Here is a 21,406-nt window from a genome sequence, read left to right as displayed (position 1 = left end):
ATTGAGAACTTGTTGTCAATCCTCAGGAGGCAGGTGGACAAACAAAAACCAACAAAGCCCCAAGCACTGATTATGAAAAAAATGGGTTGCCATCGGTCAGGATTTGGCCCAGAAGTTGATTGACAGCATGCCAGGGCGAAAGACCCAACACTACACATATTGACTCTTTGCATTAACTTGATATAATTGTCAATAAAAGCCTTTGAAACGTATTAAATGCTTGTAATTATACTTCAATGCACCACAGAAACAACTGATCTAAAAGATCTAAAACACTGACGTGGCAAACTTTGTGAAAACCAGTATCTGTGTCATCCTCAAAACTTTTGGCCACGACTGTAACTGCACTTTCCGACCCGGTAGGGGGCGCCAACGTTCGCCGGTCTGCTAAATACCAACTGCAGCAACAATGACGAAGAAATAGATCGGTGGAAGGCGTGTTGCGTAAAGGACACACATGAGGCGCTTTGCCCCTCAGAGCTGCCGTAGCCTCTAGTTGAGTAGGTTCTGTGTTTGTACGTTTGTATATTGTACGCTTGCAGCCTTCATGTGCAATTCTTTCAGCGCCGGTTGCTTGTAACGTTTAGTGTGTATTGGCCCACCCAGGGGCGGCCATTGCGGTCGTCCTCAAGCGTTGCGTCTCACGCGTGTTTTCTTTCCGTGTTTGCTCTTCGCTCCAGTCCGAGAATGTCGTCGCTGTCCGCGGCCAGCGTTGAGAGCGCACCTGCGCCGGAGGAGAAGAAGCCGCTGAAGCCGTGCTGCGCCTGTCCGGAGACCAAAAAGGCGAGGGATTCGTGGTGAGGACCGCAACGTGCCGCGCTGATTGAGTTTTACTAATGGACCTGGCTTTTTTTTTTGTTTGTTCTGGTTATGATTTAATAACTGTGTGACAAACCTCTTGTTGCTTTCAGCATCATTGAGAAAGGCGAGGAAAGTTGCTCGGAACTCATTGAAGCTCATAAGGACTGCATGAGGGCGCTAGGATTCAAAATATGAGTACGTCGAGCCATGAAATGATTGCTCTTTGCATTACAGTTAAAAAAAAAATCTGGAGGTCAAGCGGACTCTTTATCACACGTGGGAACGCGAGTTCCATTCAATGGGACAAAATGTCCCGGATTATGTAGCTACAATAGAAGTGGGCGTGGCCCCCGGTGGCGTGAGTGGAACCCTCTGCTCAGCGGTTCCTGCGTGGCGCACCATTACTTATTCAGCCCCTTTCGTACAGGCACAGCGTGGGCGCCCCATGGTTGTTAATTCCAGTCGTCCCATGACCATTTGCAACCGTTTAGCATTTGCTATAATATAATAGTATTTATAGATTTTTTTATTTTTTTTTTTGCAGGGTGATGCAGCCACATGTCTTGGAGATGTATTTATGCCTCACATGATGAGGGTTTTTCTTGTCTTAAATCTGATCCTTTCTGTAAATCATTTTTTGACTGATGTTAAATAAATATTGTCTGTGTTAAATAAAACTTCTATTCAACATTCGTTACTGTTTTGTGAGGACTTATATTTAAAGTTATATAATGTGTAAGTATTAAACCATTTGTGAAACAATGCACGTGTATATATATATATATATATATATATATATCAAGAACTAGCATATACTTTATTAGTGAAAAGGACACCAGGAAAATGAATTGCATCTCAGCACCTTGCTGTCCTGTCAGTTCACCAGCCCTTCTGTTGGCACGTGATGGTCTGTGGTGTCTATTAATAGGGTGGATCTTCTTAGGCTGTAGCAATAGCTAAACTGCAGCTACAGTCCACACTATGCAGGTATGACAATGGCCTTTTCATTCTGTATAAAAAGTGGATTTGACACCCCTTAAAACACAAAGAAACTATCCATTACAGCATGTATCTGACACTCTGACCTTGTGGTCATCTGGTTCATAGGCAAGTGTGTTACAGCCAGGCCGTTACCACCCTGCTGGTATTTATAGTCTGCCTGTTGTTCTTTACGTAGTTCTTTACGCATTTAAAGTTCAAGTGAAGCAGATTTGGTAATCTTGAAATTTCTGTATTCACTGATATGAGTGATCCAATCTAATATTTCTTTGGAAACCCAGAATAAAAGTAAACCGATTTACCAGATCCTGGATAGCAAAACAAGGTTTTTCAAAACCCAGATAATTTTTATCCAGATTAAATTGTTTGAACAACTAGGTCCTGGAGTACAACAAAATGGTGTCGGAGAACCACTGTTTCAGAACCAGGGTTTGACAATAATTTACAAATTAATATTCATCTAAAGAATTGATTTGACTTAAAAAACTTGTATTATTAAATTTCCTGAGAAACTGTCACCATGGAAACTTCACCCCAAGGAATGATTCCTCGGTTGGCTTCACAGAGAGAATTTCCGGCTTGGGGTAGTTGCCTAAAAGCTTCCTGGATCAAAGGTTGCTTTACACGCTCCTCCTTCCTGGAGTTTAGATGATGACAGCTGCTCCTCTCAGTTATGCCTGCATGCCTAAAATAGAGCAGCGACACTCATCTTATCCGAATTCTCGCTGCCACTCTGTTCTGCTCAGGCTTGCAATACACCTAATAAGATGAGCTCCACTTTAGATTATGTGCTGGGCCAGTCTTGATTAGAGTTCTCTTACTATTTATGAAAGTAAATACACTTGATGTGTGTATGTAATTTTAATTTCCAGGGTGGTGGTAGTGGTCCTAGTGGGTAAGACACTCGCCTATGAACAAAAAGACCCAGGTTCAAACCCCACTTACTACCATTGTGGCATTTATCAGGCGTCTGATAAATGGTGTAAATGTAAAATGTAAAATGTTTTGGAAATGTATGAAGTGTAAAATTGAATTGGATAGATGCGTGTGGATGTGTGCTGATGCTGCAGCGGGAGAGGCTAAAACCCTGCAACGCCATGTGAAGGGCCAGCCAAGCACAGTGCCAGCAGTCTGAGCACCAGCTCCATAAATTCTAAATTTGAGGATGCCACAATGCCATTATTGCCAAAATGAACCAATTTTAGACAGCTAGTGTTTTTGAGACTACCGAGATGTTTTTAGTGCGAAAGTGATAACCTTTCTGTGCCCTCTGTCAGAAGTGGGGACACAGTCCACTGTCACTGCAGGGTTATGGCATGTGCCGTAGTACCATGTGGGATAGTCATTCATGAAATGTGACCTTCTCTGCAATTCCATCTATTTTAGTATCTTGAAAAATGTCCCCAGTGCCAGAGGAGCCCCTTCTCTTCACCGTAGCTTCTTGTGGATTTATTGTGTGACACGCGGGCTGACGGACGTCGGGGTGCACAGTTGGAGAAAGAGCTGCTGTTGGCCATTTGGAAAAAGTTCTTGTGTGTCCTCGGCCGCTATCTGCCCAGCTCCCACTCTCCCCGCGGCTGTTATGTTAAGTAGTCGCTCTGCTTTCTGTCTGTGACTCTCTTCTCCTTGGGTTTCAATTCCAAACATGGTTATCCTTCTGGAGGCCTCTCTCTCTCTCTCTCTCTCTTTCTCTCTCTCGCAAAGACCACTCAGTGCGCTCGGACAGGACAGGAAAGAGTGAGGGTAGACGCTGAGCGAAACGGAGGGAAGGAGATGGAGCGAGTTTTTGAACGTGCTTGGTTGTGAAACTCAGCGTCAGGGAGGACGAAGTAAGAGAGGAGATGTGCTGAGGACTTTTTCAGGAGAAGAGCAAAATGAGTATCTACAACTCCTCGTTGTTTGAGAGCGTGCTTCATGGACAGCCATGCCAGGGTTGGACCAACAGCACAGAGGGCGCCATGTACCATCTGGGGAACACCGTCCTCTTCCTGGGCTACATGGGAGGCAGCGGGCCGTATGGGGCCATGTACATTTTCGGCCTGATGGTGCCTTCGTTCCTGTGCTTAGTGCTGTGGGGAATCCTGACAGTGTGCGGGATGGACGTCTTCGCCTGGAACGTCCTGCTGATGCTGGCGTGCCTGGGACAGATCTGCCACCTCGTAGTGCGCCTGCTTCAGGACGGGTTGCCCAGCGAGGAGCTGTCTGCCCTGTACGCCGCTGTCTACCAGCCGCTCGACGTGCCTGTGCAGGTGTTTAAGGAGATCACGGCGGCCTGCGAGAACAAGGTGCTTTCGCTGCAGCCCGAGGAGACGTACGCCGTGGAAGGAAAGACGCCCATTGACCAGCTCTCCTTCTTGCTTTCTGGGAGGTGAGTGAGCAGAACATGCCCTTATTTCTCCAACAGCGGGAGCGGCTCTCTGGTGCCTTATGTTGTTCCATAAACACATATCTGGCATGTGGTCAAATATGGTGGTTATTCAAAGTTTACATTTACAAACCAAGTCCTGTCAAATTCCAAAATATAAAAAAGCAATGCAGAATTTGTTCATTATTTGTCTTGTAGTAGTCGTCTTTGTCCGAACTGAATTCATTGTTCAGATGTCTCTTCTTTTATCTTTCAAAGAAATACAAATGTACGTTTGTGGTCTTCTGTTTTGTTTTTCCATTTTGGGCCATTTGTCGTCACTGTGAAATTCTATGCTGTCGTGTACACTGTCAGGCCCTATTTTAAGAAAGCGACTCATTCATTCACATGGCCATGAAATGGTTTACTTAAGAGCCCAGGCGACGCTGAAGGCTCGTATCAACACAGATTATTAGAGTAACACCGCGCTGCTGTTCTTCTTTCAGAATTAACCATGTTGGGCATGCTAATTCAGATGATTCACATCTGCTCTGCTTTCCTTAGGATTCGTGTGTCTTTAGAAGGACAGTTTTTGCATTACATTTTCCCACACCAATTTCTGGACTCGCCGGAGTGGGAGTCCCTGAGACCAACAGAAGATGGCAACTTCCAGGTAGATTTGAATATGCAATTTGCAGTACCAAAAAGTGCTGTAAATTTTCTTTTAAATATTTGCAAAAAAGGGTTCAGATCCAAGCTCCAGCTTTGTGTGTGGAGTTTGCTGCTCTTGCTGTGGTGGTGTGGCTGGGTCCTTTGGTCTCCTCCTGCCTCATGCACACTGGATGGATTGGCAGCAATATGGCAGCACTCATTCGTCTATATTCAAAAGACAACCACTGGATATGATGCTGAGCACGTGCTCTCAACTTCTTTGGTCGACCATGGAGAAGCATGGATCTTTTTTTCTGCTCTTCAGAGGGTTCTTTGCCATGTGGTGCCATGATGAACTACAGTGACCACTATGAGAAAGTGTGAGAGCGATAACAGGTTTAACACACCTACTCCCCATTCACACCTCAGACCACATCTAATGACTGGGGGTCAGTTACCAAAATAATTCTGGAATAATTTGATAATTTGTCATGGAGTGGTGTGAGGGAGGTGGAGGAGCTGGAATGGCAATGTGTTTTATTAATACAAGGGCCAACAGGCATGACAAAGTTTGCAGTTTGATCACCTGATTCATATCTTTTTTTTACTAAAAGGTTAAAACCATTGTGTGGGATGAACCTAATTAATGAGGTTGTGTGTTTGTATATGGGTCCAAGCTTTGTGTGTCTGGAGTTTGCATGTTCTCCCTAGGTGCTCTTAATTGGCCATACATTGGTTTGAGTGAATGGTGCGTGTGCCCGGCACAGATATGGATTAAGCAGTTATTGATGGTTATTGATGGAGTGATTGTCACCTCTGTGTCCTCAGGTGACCCTGACAGCAGAAACAGAATGCCGGTATATCTCATGGCGTCGGCGTAGGCTATATCTCCTCCTGTCCAAAGATCGCTACATCACCCGCCTCTTCTCCATCATGCTGGGCAGTGACATTGCAGACAAGCTCTACTCCCTCAACGACAAGCTCTTCGCCAAGAGTGGCGTGCGGCTCGACATCCGCCTCCCCAGCCTGTACCACGTCCTTGCCCCATCCACACACAGCAGTGATGGGGGCAGTGCCAGCGCACCACCCAGGGACGTTCAGACTGTAGTGACAGTGGACCCCAGCCATGATGGACGGAGGCCACACAGAAACCAGGCTGGACCATCCACAAGCAACCCCTCGGGCCGAAACCGCCATACCCAGTCCTCTGACCCAGAGATGCCCTCTGGTGAGGACTCCACAAGTCTGGTGCTTGAGGACTTTGCTGATATGACAGGCTCACTAATGGATTATGGGAGTGAGAGGGATTATTTGAAGTAGACAGTGGGTTGTTGGAGTTAACACACTGGGCCACTTTTTAGGCTTCATGTAAGTACACAAATGATAGATTAGATGTTGAATGTGGCACATCCTCACTAACCTGGAATGGCATCAGACACTATTACTAACAGAGAGGGCACCAAATTTGGACCAGCGCTACACACAGTGCTAAGCATGGGGCTTGTTTACCAGTCTAAGGTCCTTAGGATTTACATAAATACATAGATGCACATTGATGTTATATAGATGCATTGATGTTATATAGGTGTTATAGGCATATTGGCAGGCAGATGTCATGCAAAGGTCAGAAGTTCTTGTTTTACCTGTTTATTTAAATTCTGAGGATGCTTTTTGACCTTGCACTAGTGAACAAGCCCCATGCGTAGCACACAGCGCTTAGAGCTAGGTTGAAAATGATGGCATAGGGGCAGTTTCTAAATTATATATTTAAACAAATCTATTAATGGTACAGTCTAGAGGAATTAATGCAATTAACTGTTTCTTCTCATTAGCATGGATTACCAGATCATTAAATTGATGCTTTTAGTCTAACACAGCGTTAAACACAGTTTTAGAAACTGCCCCAGATTGTGCTTGGCTGCTATGTTGGAATGTTTTGCTACTTGTTATTAAATTTGTGGTTTCCGTATGTCACATTGTTTTCTGCCACTGTCCCCATGTCTCTAGTTTGACTTTAAGAATCCAGTTCTATTCCTGTACTGCTACTGAGGTTCTATGGTGTTGTACAAATTTCCTAAATTAAGCCATAAGGCTTGTCTCTGGACTTTATCTATGACAGAACTAAGTCTATGAAGCAGAGTGGTGCTGCTCTGTGACTCCGGTGCTGCCCTGGCCGGATTCATGTGCTGGATACACTGGGTGGTGCCCATTGTGCACATCCAGGAATCCAGTGCAGGATGGCTTCTTTAGACTGGTGAACATGCAGCGGCTTGAAAGGGGGCAGCATATACCCAGAGGCCTTAGCAGTGACACAACAGCTGCAGGGAGGAGGGTACTACTGGCAGTGGGTGCAATGCTGACCTTCAGAAGGGCTTTACACAGGAATGAGAGGGTCATGTGACAAGATGCCTCACTACCAGCATTTTATATTACCATTGGGATGAATACAACCTTTTTTTCACAAAATGTGTCTGAAAAAGTGGTGTCTTACTATTGCGATGCCAGGACATGAATCAAAATATTCTAATTTGAAACTACAGTTTTAACTTGTCTTGAAAGGTGTGGAGGGATGTGTTATATTAAGACCAATACTAATTTCTTTCTTAATAGCATCTACAGAAATTAGATTAGATTAACAATTTAGTTTCAAGAGAATAGTATATCTGAAAGTAACAAGTATGTTTCTGTCATCCTACAGAAGATGATACTGCTGAAAATCCACCATGTCGTTTGCAGAGGATACGAGCCCCACTGGCCCCTACAGACACCCCCAGACTGTGAATGGGGTTTTACTCGTCCTCCGGTCCATAACAGCACAGTGTCTTTCTTCCTCTCTGCCACTCAGTGTGTGGACGTGAAAGGAGACATCACATGGAGCAGAGCACAAACGCTGAAAATCAGTACAGTATGGCTGAAGAGCAGTCACTCAAAGGACACCAGAATGTTTGCAGCACTCCATCTGGAATCGTTTCTTTTTTTCTTCTTTTTTTATGGTTTTATAATTGCAATTCCACATTTTTGGATCACATTTAGCATTTAAATATAATTGGTGGATGAGGGCATGTTTCATTTGTGTGATTTGGGGGGTGAATATGTTTGACATAAAATAATCGGTTATAAACAGTAATTGGACTGCCAGTTGTTAGCATTCAAGAAATACTGTTACCAAAAGTGTGTGTCTGTGTGACTTTCTTTTTCTTCAAAAAAGATTCACAGAGATTCACAAAGATGAAGGGGCCAAAAAGAACCAACAAAGCTTTGTTTTTGAAATGCAGTGTTTCTCTCTATATATTTTTTTCTCCATTCAGAAAATGATAGATGTGACGTCACTCTTTCCTTGGGAATATGACAATAATTGAAGACAAGCTTTTCTACTGTATGTATCTAAATCAGGGTTTAGTTAGTGTTAACAGCACAGGTATCTAACCATGTGGATTAGTTTTCCTTACAAATTCCTTACAAATACATGATGTTCTTCAGTCTGTTACATTATAATTACAGGGATTGTGTTCCCTGTATAAATAAACTGAGTTATACTCTGAGTGTACTCTGTCTGGGTAACATATAGTGGTATGTTCGTTTTTAAACTGGCTGTTTGAATTTGTGGCCCAGGCCAGTGTAAAAATCAGCTTTCACAAGCCTGCACCAAATCATGAGACCACGGGACTCCTCTCTCCAGGTTAATGTTCTTCAGACACAAGGCCTTGTTCTCCCTGAGAAAAATAACAGGAGCTGAAGTCAAGTGCTTGCTTTACAGCATTCAGAATTAAATGCATAGTGTAGATCAGTAGATCTCACGCTGAGCACAACTACCAGTTCTCAAAGTACTGCTATTACAACTGGCATTATTTTAGCCAATTTAACTATTGCACTGAGAATATTAAGAACAATAACTTCACAGCGTTTAAAGGCACAGCAGCTCTGAATTTGTAAATTCCCCACTTGTGGGACTAAGAAGGATCTTAATATTAACAGACTCTTAGTGTACTCTTAGAAGGAGCTCTAGAGTCAGTGGTACATGCACCAATTTGAGAAGGGTTTCGATATTATGTTAATTCATTTGGTATTAATTTATATTATTTTGTCATATAAAACAATATCATTTTGATTTATGGAAAACTAATGAAACTGTTGAATATATATGTGTATAACAGTGTGTGAGTGGGCTAGTTGTTGGGGACACTTGCCTGTTGAAGGGGAACTCTGAGATGCACAATGATGCAACGTGCAGGTCGCCCTGCCTGTAGAACCGAGCCCCGGTGCTCTTCAGCTCTATGGAGTCGATCCTGCACAATGTCTCTGGATGGCCCAGTACTCTCTTATACATGGTTGCCTTTGTATGTCTGAAACATAAATCCAGTTGAGGCATTCATGAAATTTCTAAACATTATTATCAAAAACTTTCACAATTTTTTTTTAGCAATTTGTGCTAGGGAAGCTCATCTGTTGTCTGTTCTTTTCAGGTTAACTAAAAGGCCAAGCCCATACCACAATCCACCCTCCACCAAACTTTACACTTGGCACATTTCTAGCAGGCAAAGAAACCATACCAATTGCCAGACAGAGAAGCATGATTTGTCACCCCAGATAACATGTTTCTAGAGTCCAGTAGTGTCCTGCTTAACTCCACCACATACAGCACTTTGCATTGCACCCTGTGATGTAAGGATTGGAAGATGCAAAGGGTGGAAACCCTTCCCTGAAGGGTACACACGGTTCCTCAGATAATCTGAAGGTGATGTTTAGAGGTCTGAAACTACTGTTTTTTTTTGCACCTCAGCATGTGCTGACACCACTGCTTGGCCTACTGCTTGGCTGAATTGCTGTTGTTCCCAGTTGCTTTCACTTCGTTGTAATGCCAGTAATGCCTTCATCACTTGTGAATCCTTGGGGTCACCAGGTGTTTCGGGTCTGTTGGAACATCCTACAGAGGCGACCCACTCCCAGTCCCTTGCATCCCAGCAGTTACTGACAGCTGGGCCTCTCTTTCAACCACAGTCACAGATTGAATTGTTAGCCCTCTTCCAACCACACTATTGCAAGCTTAGTCAATATTCTCAGGAGAGACTGGCCTGCAAAGCCCAGACTGACCACCTCAGTGGGCTCACACTGTGTGACCAGCCCAGCCTCCTCCACTCCTTGGTCAAATCCTGGTTCTTGGAATATTTTCGCTCTTGAGGTTCTTTCACACAATCTTCACAGGATGCTCAGAAATGAATGGATTGGTGTCTCTAGGCAAGTGAATCTTGCAGGAACCTTCTTCAACAGCAATGGCCAAGATTTGCTGGGTTTGAAGCCTTGAGGAATCCATTTGTTTCTGGCACTGAGGATGGCAAGATAAAAAAGCCCTGGTTGGAGGTTGCCTCCATTTCATGAATGGACTTATTGCACGAGAGACGTCCTATCAAACTGCAATACTATAATTCACTGAGAATTCACAATTGGCCTTGGATGTGATTGGAATATTGAATTCAACTATTTTGAGGTGTGTCCCAATACACCTTATTGTAACCAGACGATCATTCTTTCTCTAATTCAGGGGTGTTAAACTTGAGGCACGCGTACCCCAGACAGATCCACGATTATAGAAAGGTGATGCGTAGCCCCGACAACACTCAAACAACAGATCTCCCAATGCAGCTCTTCAGTTGCCTTGCTGAACACAATCTTTAAAATGTAGCTGAATCTTTACAGAAGCAGTTCCCACATCCCCGGCAGATGGATTTTTCATGCTTCAAAGTACCGTGTGAACTCAGTTTGTCAGCAAAGTATGCACTGCATTATGGGATCTGCAGCCTGTGCACCACCAGCGTATCACATTGCCAGGCCCCAACAGATCTATACAAAGTGATCTTGCGACATGCGGTCGAGGTTGACACATGTGCTCTAAATGTCTTTAAAGTTTTGTGGGATTGGTGCATAACTTGTTCCTGTTCCCCCATGTCAATATTTGTTTATACTCACAGCTTCAGCTTCTCCTCAGTCTCAGAGTGTCCAATAGTCCTCAGTGTCACATGCACTTCTGCACTCTTGTCTAGTGGAGAGACTTCGAGCTCCAACACAATGTGATGTGCTGAGATAAGGAAAAGTGAGATAAGGTCGTTCCCGTCAGTCTCTCAATCCGGACACTAATTTTCTTCCTCCTCCTGAAGATACTCCGTGGAGACTAACAAAGAACTTTATACCCTTAATTGGCATAAAGGAGAGACCCTCATGCAGACTGACTTACAATCAGCGGTTACAGGGACAGTCCCCCTGAAGAGACTTCTCAGGGACACAGTGGTAGTAAGTGGGGTTTGAACCTGTGACCTTTTGATCTTCTGGATAATAGGCCAGTGTGTTACCCATTAGACTGCTACTTATCTACAATAAGTGATGAGATGATTGAAAATCTACTCTACTCCATGCTACAGTTTATGGAGTATTATTTGAGGGGATGTATTACAAGGTATTAGCCCAAATGCTATCACATATCTTGAGATGGTGTGCTGGTGAATAGTTCTCAAAAATGCCTGCTAATAATAGTACACACTGTTAAATAACCATAATGGGAGGTAAGATAATGACATGTTTTTTTCAGTAAAAAATTGTGATAAAGTCTGCCTTAGTATACACGTGAAGAAACCTACCACAAAATGGGGTCATAGACGTGGTCAGGAGATAGACCTTCTCCTGGCTGGGGAGGGGATACACTGAAATTCCAGCATTTTTCTGCAAGCCTTAAAGGAAGAAAACCTTTTTTACCAAACATTTTTACAGACCTTTTACCGGAGTTTAGGGCATTTTGGCACAGTAAAATTCCTAACTGTATAGTTTTCAAGACGTTTAACACAAGGGACGGTGCTTTACTCAGTGGCACCTTGGGATTCGAACCAGCAATGATAAGTGGACACAAAACACTAACAGGCATGGTCAAATCACAACCACAAGCAGTTCACTCACACATGCACACACACACACACACACACACACACACACACACATTTGGGTATATGTTTAAACCACAACTTTCCTAGTTTCAAACCCCCATTCATAAAAGCAAAAAGTGTTTTTCATAAATATTTATCTTTAATATTTATCTATTTATCGGGCCAATGAATGTTATATATTATTGCCTGTTCAAAGAACCACCAACGTGCCACTGAGGTGCCACTGAGAAAAGCACCGTCCCCACACACTGCTCCCCGTGCGCCTGTCATGGCTGGCCACTGTTCTCCAAAGGTGATGGTTAAAATCAGAGGACACATTTTACTGTGTGCACCGTGTGCTGTGCTGTATCAGATGTGACTATTAATGACGTATTCTTTGCATAAATAATCATTCTTTATTTATAAATTGTTAATTTTTTTTACCTATGCGTGGACATGAACCACCAAAGGTGTTTGTGCAATGAAAGCAGTTCCCTGTGAGGAAGTCTTCATAGCTGGAGCAGGGGAACCCCAGCAGAGCACAGGACCCATTCAGTGCGCTCATGTAGACGTGCAGCGCCCTCATGTGGTCACAGATCACATATCCATACACTGGGAAGTAGATCAGAACTGACAACATAATGTGCGTCCTCAGACGGAAAGAAGGCACCCTTCTCCCTTAATTGTTAAAAGTCACCATTTGTCACCATATTTATCAGTAACCCTGTACTTACTTGAGGCAAACCTTGACCTCGCGCATCCTGTCTGGTCCATTCCACCGTTTAGAAAGAAGTCGACATGTCCGACAGGAATGGAAATGCCAAAGTCTGGTGCACCAGAGTGTAACCATGTGTTAGTGCTCAGTTTTAGCTGAGTTAATGGATTAGCTTAGACTAAAAGTTTTGCACAGACACAGACAATGAGCATGGGAAGCATGGTCAATATTATCTAGCAAAAATTCACATTAGTAGTTCTAAAAAAGGGTTCATCTGTCCTGATTTTTGCAATACAAAAAAATCATGTATATTATTAATAGTTTAATAATTAGTTGTTGTGTTTATTTTTTATAGAGTATTGAAGATCACATTTCTCTTACAGTCAGAGTCTGTGTGAATGGCGTCTACAAACAAGGCATCTGAGGGGTCCAGTCTATCATACACATCGGCCCCCTTGAACATCGGGCCAGCTGGGTCCAGACCTGCACAGTGAAGACGTAGACTGAAGTACACGGACATCAGGGATGGAAGGTTTCAATGTACGGTGCACTGTAAGGTTTCCACACAGTTTACTTATGACCAAAACGTACCCTGCCCTGGTAGTCTTGCTCAGGGACACAAAGGTAGTTAGTGGGGTTTGATTGGAAGAACCCTGCTGAACATTTGCATAACAGGCCAATCATCATTGCACTTAGCACCTTGAAAATAAAATGATCACAGGGGGGAAAAATCCAATCATACTGAATGGTTTTGAAAATGAATGGGCACAATTTTAAATATAATATAATATAATATAATATAATATAATATAATATAATATAATATAATATAATATAATATAATGTTATTGATGTAATTGTAATGCCTTGACAATGCAGCCTTGTCTGCTGTTTTCTCAAAGCCTCATTGATATAACATGTGCGAAGATGAGAGGGTTTGTCTATGATTGTCTGCCCTTGTTCTCTAAACACACAGGGACTCTTTAGATCATTGGATGTCAAAGGTCATTTGAAGCTCAGTGGTACTGGGCAGCTTTGCTCGGCACACTGCCAGTCTGTCACAGGATCAACGAGTCATGTCTGTTGTAAATATTGTGCATCAGACACTCTACTTCTTTTACAATTATTCTGTTTTTGAATAAATTAATTAATATAGTTTTTTTTTGGGGGGGAGTGTCATTTTAGAGTGATAATCCACATAAAATCAATTAAAATTGATCATTAAGTGTGTCCAACAATACACAAAATGTTTTGGGTGGATTGCTTTTGGGCTATTGGGTCACCTTCTGATAAACAGTTTTTGCCCGAATTAAAAAAGTGAGTATAAGAGATTATTTTCCCTTGTTACCAGATGTTCCCAGATATACATGTGATAGTTAGTTAGGCCTTCAATGTGAACATTTCATCTTTGGATTCTCTAGAAATGTGATTAGGAAATCTGGTATAACCTGCAATCAAATACCAGGTAGATGGTACCTGTAATTCTTCCCAGCTTTCCTTCGAACAAGGTACCAACAAACCCAGCCACATGTGCCCCGAGGCTGACCCCAATGAAGTGGAATGATTCAAGAGTGCTCCCATGGTTCTAAAGGACAAAATGCACAAAGACACACGAGTACAGTCAGAACTCATTAATAGAACATGACTGGACCGAGGGCTGATGTAAGCTTGGGGCTAGACCCTCACCTTAAGCTGGTTTATGAGAACTGAGATCTCTAGTGCTACTTCCCTGTAGTTTTCCACAACACGGTTGTACGCGAATGAGGCACTGTAGATCCAGTCGACAACTAGCACGTTAGCATCTTCTGCCCTGAGCAGAGCCTGGACCAGTCCATTCACCCAGGATGGCTTAGTCCCCAATGCCCTGCACATGAGGGAATGAAATAGTAAAAGAGGGGAAATGAAACTACTTCACAGAGCAGTTAACTCGTACGCTTACTATCATTTTGTCCCTGAGCAAGACACTTCACTCTGAGTGTCTCCAGGGCGACTGTCCCTGTAACTACTTGTTGCAAGTTGCCCAGTTTTTACCTGAACCCATGGATGATGACTTTGGTGGCCAGGGAAGAGTTGAAGTGTGTGGCTGGCCGTGTTTTATTCAGTGACTCGTGTGAGAAGGGGCAGGCACAGTTCGGGTCCTTGCGTGTGAATAGCAGGTACTGGACCTGGAGTTTCTCGCCATTTCGGTTCCCCAGCCAGGTGCTGTTGCTGAAGTCCTCACATCTGACTGTGGGATCTCCACTGTCACCTGCTGGACAGGAAAGGAAATGACTCTCTCTCAGCATAGTAAACTGTTTTTTTTTTTTTAGGTTTTCCCAAAGCATACTTAACCCTTGGACATTGGTGAAATGAATTGCATTAGTACTGGTTAGTACTGTACTGGAGAAATATAAGAATGTTTTGCATTTCAGCAGAGATTTTGCATGTTCTGTTATTTTCAAATTTATATCCAACACCTCTTCCATTTCATAAGTCATGACAGCCCTTTAACAGCTCATTGAAACTCTTCAGTTGTGTCCGTGTAGCCACAATGCAGAATTTATTCATCTACTCTCCCATCTGTGGTCAGCTCAGCTGTGTGTGACCTGTGATCCAGGCAATAAATACATTTATTTTACAATATTCATGAATACATTAATTTTGAACATTAAAGACCTGTAATTTTAATCCATTTTATTCATGCATTTGTGACCTTATTATTTTCCTGATAAAGACCTCATTTAAAAAAGATATGCTGAGTGTATAGAAGTATACTTGGACCGGTGTTGTGCCAACGTCAGAAGAGGCAGAGTGAAAATGAGTGGAAAAGTGTAGACTTCGCCCTGCTTACAGTCTGTCAGTATATTTGCATAAAATGTGTTCGTTCCCTGCAGCCCTGTACCCACTCAAACCAAAGCAGGGTGCTTTATTATGCTAAAAATATCCTGGTATGAAATACCCAGGCAGTATAAGGAAAAGGAATTGCGCCACTTTAAAGTACTCACCTACCGCTGATGCAACGCAGAGCAGCAGAACGCAGAGAAATGCAGTGGCAGACGTCCAGGCCATTCTTTTAGAGAAGCTGAGTGAGGACCTCTGGACACCTGCTGCATGAATAGCAGAGTGGATGGACAAACGCCCGGCTACCCCTTTGTATTCGGGTCGCTTTTTCGGCTCCAACTCTCAAAAATGTTCCCCCATTAGGGCGCCTTTTCAGTTCTGGTAAATGGCAGCCTGAAGTACGGGGGGGGAAAAATCGACTTAGTGCTGGATTTAGATGCCTGTAGAGGAACTAGCATTTCCCAACTCCTGCAGCTGGAAATTGCAACAGCATTAGAGGGAACAAAAAGAAAAATTCTGCTCTTTTTAGCAAGAAGTTCTGCATCCTGCAGCACACGACATTAAAGGAAACTAAATGGTGCTGAAAACAGGCAGTGTTTGCTGCCCATCTGTGCTCTCACTGCTCTCTCAAAGACTGTTTGTTTTCAGCTGCTGGACTTTTGCCTTGATCCTGACCTGACCTTGGAGCCTCTGTGCATCTGTGCAAACTGAAGCTGGAGGGAGAAAAAGTGTTCATGAGAGATGGCTGTGGAGCCCAGATGAGCTTATGTATTGATGAATCAATTGAAGAGATAATGACATTATCAAGATGTTTCCATCAGAAAATCAGAAGCATGAAGACATGTGACTTCCTATTCTTCTGTTAATCATCATGTAAAGCACATTTTTAGCTAAATGTGATGAGTGAAAGGGATGTTTGATCAGTGTCTGAATAGAAATCCCAACAGAGGAAGAAATGATACCTTAGAAGAAGGGCGCAGGGTTTAAAAAGAGTGTGTAAAAACTGTCAATCATCCTCATTGACTCCTCCCACTTAAAATTTTTAATAGACCTCCTTAAAAGGGCAGAGTGGTTAGTTCATTTCTCGTCTTGCAAATTAAGATATCTACCAACTGGTCCTTTCTTGTTTCTATTAATTGGTCTGCAGATTTGTTTTTTGAGACAATGATTTAATTTTATTGCATCAGCGCAGCACAACTGGATGGAGGTATTATTTCTTTATTGTATTGTTGTTTCTGACTAAACAGCTGACTAAACTGTAACCTTTTTTAAGAACATCAAAGTTACATTAGCCAATACAGATGAATTTAATTTATTTCTACAAGAAATTATATGATGAACATGTTGTTCTTCAATGTTGTTCTTATTTTGCTTTTATGGACTCTCTCTCCTTGGGCAAAATGGAGGCCAGCCAGTCAGTGGTAACCTTGCGTGACTCCGCCCAGCTGTATCGAGGTGTATAACCTATATCCCTCTGAGCTTTTTGGTAGGAGAAGCTGAAGGGGGTGTTCAGCATGGTGAGAAGTTGCCGGTTTATGGGTGGTGTGTAGCGCAGGAACGGGCGGAGAACTGTCTGGAGGGTTTCCAGCAGGAAGCAGATGACATAAAGGAGTGGGAAGGGCAGACTGGGTCTCTCCTGGATGCCGAATCCTATGGGTGACAGCACAGTGTGGTTGAAGTCAGAGTAGCTGACAGGAGGCGTGTTATCAGAGATATAGTAGAAGTTTCCTCCAACTGTTGCTCTCTTGTTGGGGTCTCTCAGGGCTCTGGCTGCCTGAAGGTGAGCGAAAGCCACGTTTCCCACATAGACCGGGTTCACTCGAGCCTCTTTGCGAGATATCCGCAGTAGCATATTCCCGTTCCTTATTCCATCCTTCATGTGACCCACCGTGAAGCGACAGCCATCCCCAAATATGTACATGGGCCTCAGGCAGCAGGTTGCCAAGTGCCCTCCGTTTCTAAGCATCTCTCCGTTGGTGCTAAGGCACAGTCTTTCAGCCTCCTGCTTGGTCTTGCTGTAAGGGAACTTGAGGCAGGAAGAGTAAGGGGTTTCTTCATTGCCATTTATGATGGGGTCACCACGTGGGTTTGGTCCAGCAACCTCAATACTGCTGGTGTAGATGAAGGAGGACAGATTCTCCTGTAGACAAGCATCCAAAAGAACATGGGTCCCTGGTGTAGACAGATATAACAGATATAAAGACAACCACTCTGAAATTTCTGTTCATTTTGTGTTAGAGAAATTGACTTTTTTTGACCCATGCCACGCCATAAATGAATAAAAATGATTTATAATTTGTATATTATTTATATTATTAATGTTATTTATATGTACAAACTGGATTCCAAAAAAGTTGGGACACTAAACAAATTGTGAATAAAAACTGAATGCAATAATGTGGAGATGGCAAATGTCAATATTTTATTTGTAATAGAACGTAGATGACAGATCAAACATTTAATCCGAGTAAATGTATCATTTTAAAGGAAAAATATGTTGATTCAAAATTTCACGGTGTCAACAAATCCCAAAGAAGTTGGGATAAGTAGCAATAAAAAGTACATTTGAGCATAACGAAGAGCAGGAAGACCAATTAAGACTAATTAGGTCAATTGGCAACTTAATTGGTATAAAAAGAGCTTCTCAGAGTGGCAGTGTCTCTCAGAAGCCAAGATGGGTAGAGGATCACCAATTCCCACAATGTTGGGCAGAAAGATAATATCAGCGAAAAATTGCAAAGACTTTGCATCTATCATCATCAACTGTGCATAAGATCATCCGAAGATTCAGAGAATCTGGAACAATCTCTTGCTTAAGGGTCAAGGCCGTAAAACCATTCTGGATGTCTGTGATCTCCGGACCCTTAAACGACACTGCACCACAACCAGGAATGCTACTGTAAAGGAAATGGGCTCAGGAATACTTCCAGAAACCATTGTCAGTGAACACAATCCACCGTGCCAGCCGCCGTTGCCAGCTGAAACTCTACAGAAACTCTACAAGAAGAAGCCATTTCTAAGCAAGATCCACAAGCTCAGGCGTTTTCACTGGGCCAGGGATCATTTAAAATGGAGTGTGGCAAAATGGAAGACTGTTCTGTGGTCAGACGAGTCACGATTCAAAGTTCTTTTTGGAAATCTGGGACTCTATGTCATCCGGACCAAAGAGGACAAGGACAACCCAAGTTGTTATCAACGCTCAGTTCAGAAGCCTGCATTTCTAATGGTATGGGGTTCCATGTGGCATGGGCAGCTTGCATGTCTGGTAAGGCACCATCAATGCAGAAAAATATATTCAGGTTCTAGAACAACATAAGCTCCCATCCAGATGTCACCTCTTTCAGGGAAGACCCGGCATTTTTCAACAAGATAATGCCAGACCACATTCTGCATCAGTCACAACATCATGGCTGCGTAGAAGAAGGATCCGTGTACTGAAATGGCCAGTCTGCAGTCCAGATCTTTCTATAGAGAACATTTGGCGCATTGTAAAGAGGAAGGTGTGACAAAGATGATTGAACAGTTAGAGGCCTGTATTAGACAAGAATGGGAGAGCATTCCTATTTCTAAATAGGTCTCCTTGGCCCCCAGACGTCTGATGAGTGTTGTAAGAAGAAGGGGAGATGCCACACAGTGGTGAAAATGGCCTTGTGCCAACTTTTTGGGGATTTGTTGACACCATATTTTTTCCCTTAAAATGATACATTTTCTCAGTTTAAACTTTTGTTCCGTGATTCATGTTCTATTCTGAATAAAATATTAGAAGTTGGCACCTCCACATCATTGCATTCAGTTTTTATTCACGATTTGTATAATCCGGTTTGTATTATCATTCTCTATGTTGTGACGCTGACACTAGTAGGAAAAAAAAAAGTATAAATGTACCTTTCACATTGACTCCATACATTTCGTTGTAATCTATACTTCCTAGGACGTCGATGAGAGAGGCAGTGTGGAACATGAGCGATGCTCCTTGACAGACTCTTCTGACCAGTTCGGCATCCCTGATGTCTCCCTCAAATACACTGATCTTCGTCTCACCCATCTTGTCTGAAAAACAATGACAAAAAAAACAAATGGTCAATATTACATTGATCATGTGATCAGATTGATCCTATTCAGCAGGGTTCAGTAGGATGCACCCAGTCATTCATAGTCCTTCCTGTACAAAGCTATGCAGGCAGTGTTATGTTCTGGGGTTGTTTGGCAATATTATGTGACAATAAAATGAAACCAGCTGACCACAGAGAATATTTTAAAGGATGGCACAGCATATTTCAAGATGACAATGCCAGGATTCACTGGAATGTAATAACAAAAGATTGTTCCAGGTCTATCAAAACAATTCCATGGCAAATGCATACTGTACTTAAATTGTACTTAAAAATTCCACCTTCAAGGTTGTGATCCAAGCTCAGTTATTACTTAGAAGCTAACTAACAGCATTTACTAACAGACAAAGACAAAGTTTTTAAAGTTTTTACCTTCTAGGGATTGTAAGAGTTCAGGTCGGATGTTCTTGTCCAGCAGCCGTATTTCGGCCAGCCTCTCCTCCTCCAGCAGCAATCTGACCACCCGGTCGCCCACAAACCCGAAAGCACCGGTCACCACACACACATCTCCAGTCAGAGACATGGTTACTTCTCCTCAACAACACTCCTCCTCTGTGAAAAAGAGAATTATTCAGACAGCGCTGGTATCTGGCAGCCAGGAACTGCACTTTTAATGCCCTTGCAATGCCACTGGGCGGGGACTTGGGAACACAAACAGACTTTTTGGACCATGTGTGTCAAGATGGTCGCTGCTGGATGAACAATTATTAATAAATGTTAAAATGTTTAGCACGTACAGCATACAAAGGTTACATTGTACTGTGTGTTGCTAATTTTTTATCTCTATCAAAGAAGGCAACAGACATGATGCATTTCGTTTTTATGAGACACAGTAGCAATATATACAGCACAAAGACAGTTAGATATGAAGTTAAAAGAAAAATAGTCCACGATGTGGCAGAAGGCTACTTACCAGAGAAACAATGTAAAGAATGTAAATCGTTTTTCAACTGGCACTCAGTGCAGCCCTATGTGCTGAAATGTGGGGCTTGTGTCCACCTTGTGAAACGTGAGATGTAATTATGTTTGTGCATGTGATTGATTGTATTGATGTATTAAATAATCCAATCAGGCTTGTAACATTGGTCATAAAAACACCATTAAAGTTTGTGTTCTGGTCTTACAGATAGAATTGCACAAAACAAAAGTGTTAGTTAGTTTCTCATCTTCCGAAGATTCAGAATCCTACCAAGTGTTCCTTTCTTGTTTTCTCTGTATAAATCCTGATGGTGTCTGACCTTACACTAGCAAACAAGCCCCATTGGGCAGCACTAAATATTGAACAAGATTACACCAAGATTACATCACAGCCATTGATCAATGATCGTGATAAAATTCTGCTCGATCAGCCTTGGCTCATCAAGGAGAATAGCAAATAATTAGCAAAAAGGGAAATGCCTGAGAAAGGAGCTGAGGAGGCCGCAAAAGTTATGGTTTTATATGTTCACAGACTGTTTATTAGCTCCGGTGTCATCAGTTTCAGTTTGGCAATGTTGTGGAAAATTTGTGATAAAAATTGATGAAAAAATTAAATCTCTCGATATGGGAAAGAATATTGTGATGAATTTTTTGCCATATTGCCCAGCCCTTGTCCAAGGTGTCCACTGATTTTTCAAAATAATTTATTCCATGTACTTTAACATATTGAGCAATATTCTCTTATCTGTGCTAGATAGTTATAGATTTTTTCCCCCACATTTAACAAGCCTCGAAAAGGAAAAGTTGATGTCATCTCAGCTTTTTGCTGAGTAGGTAGGGGGCAGACCTGAATTTGTGCTTCATGTACAGAACCTTCCGGTCGGTGGACAGTCATAGTGCAGGTATATCGAACTCATGATCCCATTTATCAGTCTCTGGGTTGTAGCACTGCACAATGTCCACCATGCAGCAGCTGTTCCAGGAGTTGCCCAAAACCTTGTATGGTGGTGTGAAAAAGTGTCTGTCTCTTCTTGATTTCTTTCTTTTTTACTTTGCTAGTCACATTTAAATGTTTCATAAAATCAGAAAATAAATATTACTATAAATAAATATAAGACAACACAAATAAACACCAAAT

At 42.5% G+C, this 21,406-nt stretch overlaps 3 protein-coding genes across 9 annotated transcripts; 2 read left to right on the top strand and 1 right to left on the bottom strand.

The window, feature by feature from the left end:
• Positions 1 to 383: 383 nt before the first annotated feature.
• Positions 384 to 1,494, top strand: cox17 (cytochrome c oxidase copper chaperone COX17). Its single transcript, XM_028991821.1, has 4 exons — positions 384 to 500; positions 681 to 797; positions 912 to 996; positions 1,346 to 1,494. The coding sequence occupies exons 2-3, from the start codon at positions 688 to 690 to the stop codon at positions 994 to 996; spliced, it is 195 nt and encodes a 64-aa protein (XP_028847654.1). The 5' UTR covers positions 384 to 500; positions 681 to 687; the 3' UTR covers positions 1,346 to 1,494.
• A 1,488-nt stretch (positions 1,495 to 2,982) lies between these two features.
• popdc2 (popeye domain cAMP effector 2) lies at positions 2,983 to 8,272 on the top strand. 2 transcript variants are annotated; one of them, XM_028991508.1, is made up of 4 exons: positions 2,983 to 4,168; positions 4,709 to 4,817; positions 5,624 to 6,023; positions 7,494 to 8,272. In XM_028991508.1, exons 1-4 carry the CDS (start codon positions 3,675 to 3,677, stop codon positions 7,574 to 7,576), a joined length of 1,086 nt encoding a protein of 361 aa, XP_028847341.1. In that variant the 5' UTR covers positions 2,983 to 3,674; the 3' UTR covers positions 7,577 to 8,272. The 2 variants fall into 2 exon arrangements, with proteins under 2 accessions (XP_028847341.1, XP_028847340.1); XM_028991507.1 differs by having other exon boundaries at positions 2,984 to 4,168; positions 5,624 to 6,163.
• pla1a (phospholipase A1 member A) lies at positions 8,040 to 19,928 on the bottom strand. 6 transcript variants are annotated; one of them, XM_028991503.1, is made up of 11 exons: positions 15,403 to 16,119; positions 14,450 to 14,669; positions 14,105 to 14,282; positions 13,895 to 14,003; positions 12,800 to 12,901; positions 12,438 to 12,530; positions 12,148 to 12,333; positions 11,425 to 11,514; positions 10,760 to 10,868; positions 8,983 to 9,138; positions 8,040 to 8,508 (listed from the first exon to the last, which is right to left on the bottom strand). In XM_028991503.1, the coding sequence occupies exons 1-11, from the start codon at positions 15,464 to 15,466 to the stop codon at positions 8,421 to 8,423; spliced, it is 1,395 nt and encodes a 464-aa protein (XP_028847336.1). In that variant the 5' UTR covers positions 15,467 to 16,119; the 3' UTR covers positions 8,040 to 8,420. The 6 variants fall into 6 exon arrangements, 4 of the variants coding, with proteins under 4 accessions (XP_028847336.1, XP_028847338.1, XP_028847337.1 ...); XM_028991505.1 differs by having other exon boundaries at positions 12,148 to 12,315; XM_028991504.1 differs by having other exon boundaries at positions 14,450 to 14,666; positions 15,403 to 16,117.
• Between the last annotated feature and the right edge of the window lie 1,478 nt (positions 19,929 to 21,406).

The sequence above is a fragment of the Denticeps clupeoides genome, chromosome 9, assembly GCF_900700375.1.
Source record: "Denticeps clupeoides chromosome 9, fDenClu1.1, whole genome shotgun sequence".
NCBI lineage: Eukaryota > Metazoa > Chordata > Actinopteri > Clupeiformes > Denticipitidae > Denticeps > Denticeps clupeoides.
Note: the sequence above shows the minus strand (reverse complement) of the source record. Positions and strands in the feature narration are given on the sequence as shown.